The sequence below is a fragment of the Merops nubicus genome, unplaced genomic scaffold (genome assembly GCF_000691845.1).
Source record: "Merops nubicus isolate BGI_N331 unplaced genomic scaffold, ASM69184v1 scaffold44579, whole genome shotgun sequence".
In the NCBI taxonomy this organism is placed as follows: domain Eukaryota; kingdom Metazoa; phylum Chordata; class Aves; order Coraciiformes; family Meropidae; genus Merops; species Merops nubicus.
In genome coordinates, this window is record NW_008631132.1 from 1 (window position 1) to 4,604 (window position 4,604).

The 4,604-nt window shown below is 40.1% G+C and overlaps 1 protein-coding gene across 1 annotated transcript in view; it reads left to right on the forward strand.

Moving 5' to 3' along the window:
• Positions 1-2,503: 2,503 nt before the first annotated feature.
• INPP5K (inositol polyphosphate-5-phosphatase K) overlaps positions 2,504-4,604 on the forward strand; it is a 12,119-nt gene continuing 10,018 nt past the window's right edge. The window contains exons 1-2 of the mRNA XM_008947485.1: positions 2,504-2,604; positions 3,273-3,381. Of these exons, the coding sequence (XP_008945733.1) occupies positions 2,585-2,604; positions 3,273-3,381 (129 nt within the window). The 5' untranslated portion in view covers positions 2,504-2,584. The remainder of the gene's footprint in view (positions 2,605-3,272; positions 3,382-4,604) is intronic.

The following is a 4,604-nucleotide window of genomic DNA, read 5'->3' on the forward strand; positions in this document are numbered from 1 at the left end:
TGAGGGCAGCTTTTCCCAGTGCGGGAGAAAAGTAGCTAAGTCGTTATGTAATGAGCTGAGAATTAGCGAAACTTGTGTTTCTGCTTATTGGCAAGGAGTTGTACTAATTGGCGATGTTACGTAGTCTTATGAAGTAGAGGAGAAAAGCTGATTTTGTGATTTGAAAGCGTCGGTACTGGAGCCGTTTCAGGGAGGCTTACAGAGTATTGTGTGGGGCCTTGGGACTTTCCAGAGACCTACTTACGTTTAATGAGGGAAAGGTAGAATCCCAGAATAATTCTACAAGATCTACTGCCCTTGCTGTTGCTGTATGTAGTGTCTCGAGTTTGTCAGGTGTTGTGAGGGGGGAGGAGCTTGAATACATCTTTGACTTCTGCTTTCCGATGTTTTTATGTTGTCTTCACATCGTGTCTTCTGGTGTCTCTCAGCGTGGGCTTGATTCACTAGAGAAATCTACTTAAGAGTAGCTGAGTAGTTGCCTGTAATAGGAGTTTAAAAAACCCAACCACAAACACATTTGCTCAAATATCTTAAAAGTCATCTTAACGCAGTGTCATAAACATTATGACGCTATAATTTTTTCTGTTATTGAATCATTTCAGGACTCAGCAATGCTAAATAATGTCTTCAATAGGTGACTTGTATTTAGGTACGTGTTTGTGTGAGGCTGTACTCTAGTGGTACTGAAACCTTGCAGAAGAGTTTGAGCAGTAGCCTCCTCCCTTTGGTAACAGCTGTCTCTGGGGCACCAGAGGAAAACTGCTGTCACTCCTGTCTCCTCTCCTTACTGAGGGTAGCACTTGTGGTCAGGAGCATCCGTAGACCTTTGGGACTGCACAGTGCTGTAGGTTATTTGCTTTGCAAATGAATGTACTTTCCTCACTGTTAAGTTTTTCCTGCTGGCATAGTCCTAACCTACAGTGAAACTGAATTATTAAGGATGCTCTTGAAATTTTTACAAGTATTTTTTCTTTTGGTGTAAATTCTAGCACTAGTCTTACTGTGTTCTTAGTAGTGTGGATACTGGGCACTTTCAGGAGTTTAATTTCTGTCAGTAATGACTGATGACTTCAACACTATTTCCATTGTGTTTAATCAGGTAATTGTCGTACAAAATTAGTAACTGGAGAGTGTTCCCAAGTGATACATCTCTGGTGGCAGAATTAGCTCTGCAGCACATGTACTTCCCCCCCCACCCCCCTGAAACTTGTTTTAGAATAGCTTTTGGCTGATTTCAGTGTAGTCTTATGAAGAGAAACTACTGGTGAGAGAAATTACAGCTCATTTTATTCTGGTACACAAGGTCACTTTCTGTCTCTTTCACGTACACTGTGTGTCACCTTGAGCAGGCAGTTGTTTGGAGGGTAAAAATATGGCCCTGATAATGGATGTATTGGTGAGAGTCACAAACTATCAGTGTTTATAAGGTAGTTACAGGACCCTAAGTTGGGTGGATAATTAACAGCTTATTATTTTTTATGTCTGTCTAACATGTAATAAGACTGTCAGTAAAGGAATTCCCTTTTAGAAGCTCTGATACTGAAAGTACAGTTTTATGAAGAAACAATAGACAACTCCTGTGGCATGCAAATGTTTCTGACAGAGGAGCAGCAGCTTTGCTGGGTTGTGATCAGAACTGTGTATTTGTATGTTTGGGAGCTGGAGATAATATTTCTACTAGCCTACAGATGGAGGCACATGATTGAGTTAATAAATTCTTTTAAATCTTCAGCTTATAGAATTAACCACGTTAAATCTATTACGAAGAAACAATTCACTGTGTGAGGTGGGGTGTGATCACAGCTTTTGTAACAACCCGTTGAGCGTGGTGGGAATGCTGCAGGTTTTTTTCAGCAGCGTTTGTCCCTGTGCTTGGGAAGCAACGCCGAATTTCACGCGAGTGAAAACGTGACCTGAGAGTCCGTTAGCCACCCGTTTCTGCTGTACTGAGGAGTTTCATGGGCTAGTCCTTCAGGGCAAAGCTATTCTTCGTTTTTGAGCAAATGGCATCCTTCAACAACAGTGAAGGTGCACTCCAGGACTCGGGAGCCCTCTCCCTGAATGATTTGGAGAGCCTGCAGCACCTGCGCAGCCGCTCCGCCAGCCTCAGCAGCACGGGGTCCAGCGGCCGCCTGCAGCTGCGGCAGCGAGTGGCCCAGCTGATGGCTTGTGTGGAGGACATCAGCTCCGACGACGAGGTGCACCAGGAAGTGTCTCGCACGCTGGATGAAGCTTTCCTCATCTGGGGGAAAAAGCTGAAGGATAAGTGGCAAGAATTCAGGTTTTGTTCCATCCGGTTGATTGTTTTTGTGTTGCCGGTTTTTTTAATGGTAGTTAAACTATAGATTTCTGAGTGGTAAAAGGTGACAGATGGTGGTTGTTTTCTGTAGACAGAAGTTCTGCAGGGAAATTAGATGACAACAGGTCACCAACCCCAAGAGCGTTTCAGTTTTAGCATTGTTTTTCTGTGGATTTTTTGTTGTTGTTTGTTTGTAGACTGCACTTGGTTACCTGGAACGTGGGCACAGCTTCTCCACCTCCTGATGTCACCAGCTTACTTCAGCTCGATTCACTGGGCCCAACTATGGACATGTATGTTATAGGGTAAGTACATGTTAAAGAACTTTGGTTTTTAGTATATTTTAAACTGCTAATTCTCAACAGCTTACTGGCTGTTTTGGGACAACTGTGCAATGGCAATTTCTGTCTAGGAAGTGGTTTAACATTTTTGCTAACAGAAGGTGAAGACTAGAGTTAGTGACTTGATGATTTCTAGCAAGAGAATCTTCTTTCTGCTGATTTTTTTTTTTTGTGATAAAATTCAGAATATCTTTTTTCTAAACACACAGAAAGCTTTTGGTGCTGTTTTCTTTGTTGTATGTAGATGCATATTCATTTTGATAAGAAAGTTATCCAGAATATAGCATGTTTTAAAGAAATTAAGACAAGCTTATTAGGTACAATGTGCCATCATGTTTTCCAGACTTTCTTGAAATTTTAAAGACCTGACAGTCAGGTTACTTATAATGTATCTTGAGTCTAGTGTTGTCTTAAGCTCTGTCTTTAGGTCTATATAAACTCCTTTAACTTTGCTTTTCTCAGTGTTAGACCTGTGAATGGGTTTAACTGCTTGTAAGTGAGAAATTCAACAGCAAGAAACTTCTGACTTGTGCCGAGAGGTCTGTTAGGGTGTTGTGGCCTGTGTTCTGGAAAGGTTATATGAACTCTGCCAAAACTAAGTGATACAGTGTCAGTAATCTTGGTGTATTCAGCTTGCAGGAGGTGAACTCAAGAATCACAAATTTTCTGTCTGACTTGGCATTTGATGATCCATGGAGCATTTTTTTCATGACTGTGTTGTCTCCATTGGGATATATCAAGGTAATTGTTTACTTCTCTTAAGTGTCACAGCAGTGAAGGAAACTGTCTTCCCCAGCTCTGTTCAGATTTTTTTTATTCCCCTCAAAATCTTCATAAAAGAGAAGTTGATGGTGGTTTTTGCAGGTTTCAGTCACTTCCATAAGAACACGTGTATTAGAAGTGGTTCTTCATCACACTTGTGTTTCCTTGCTTCATTGATAAAGGCAATTTAAATTTTTCTCTATTAATAATAACATTCTTAGTTTTGGCAGTAAAAATTGGAGATAAGGTTTCTTATTTCCTATTTGGAATAACTGGGCAGTTCTGAGGCTCAGATGACAAACAGCAAAAATTTGTACAGTGACAGTGCCAATGACCTGTGGAAGTGCTGCAGAGCCACATGCTGCATGGAAAATACTGTCATCATAACAGAGTCTCAAGAAACAGAATAATGAAGGTTACTTAAGGAACGTGATGTAAACTTACACTCAACAGCATATTTCTCGTGGCCACAATATCTCTCTCTCTTGCTTGTAGAACTATTTTTTGCTCTGTGCAATACTGGGGAACTGTATTGTGATGCCTCTAATGTGATTTTCGTTAAGATTGGTAAGGTTTCTTTTTTTTTTTTTTTTTCCAGCTTGTTTGCAGGTGAAAAGAAATTACATATATGTAAAACAGGATTTTAGTGGTTATATATATCTTTATGAGGACTTTATTTTTGACTGAAGTTCTAGAACATTGTATGGTAGTTTAAATGACAAGATTTTGAGTAATATCTGGGGCGTAAGGTCAGCTAAAGTACTAGCTATTTTAGTAACAAATATAAACATAGGAGGATATCCTGAATTTATCCAATAAAGAGCTATTAAAAGCCTTTTGAGTGTTGTATTGGTTTTCTAAATCAAGCATTCTTTTAGGGTGATTTTGCTGACATGATTGTATTATCTGCATGCTAATCAGACTCAGTTGCTGTGCCATTCTTTTAACTGTAATTAAACAAAACAAAGGACCTATTGGGAATTATAAGAAGGGGAAAAAAAACACTGTTCATTCTAGTGTAAGTCGTTGGTGATGAACATCCAAAATCTGGCTGTGGGCTGGCATTTGAGCCCTGTATGGAGACAGTTAAAAAGAATTCCTGTTGGTATGCATGGTTGATTTTGAATTCTGATTTATCAGTGTGGCACTTTGGGCCCACTAATGAATGGATGCTGCCACCTAATGGTTTTCAGCAGGCCTTG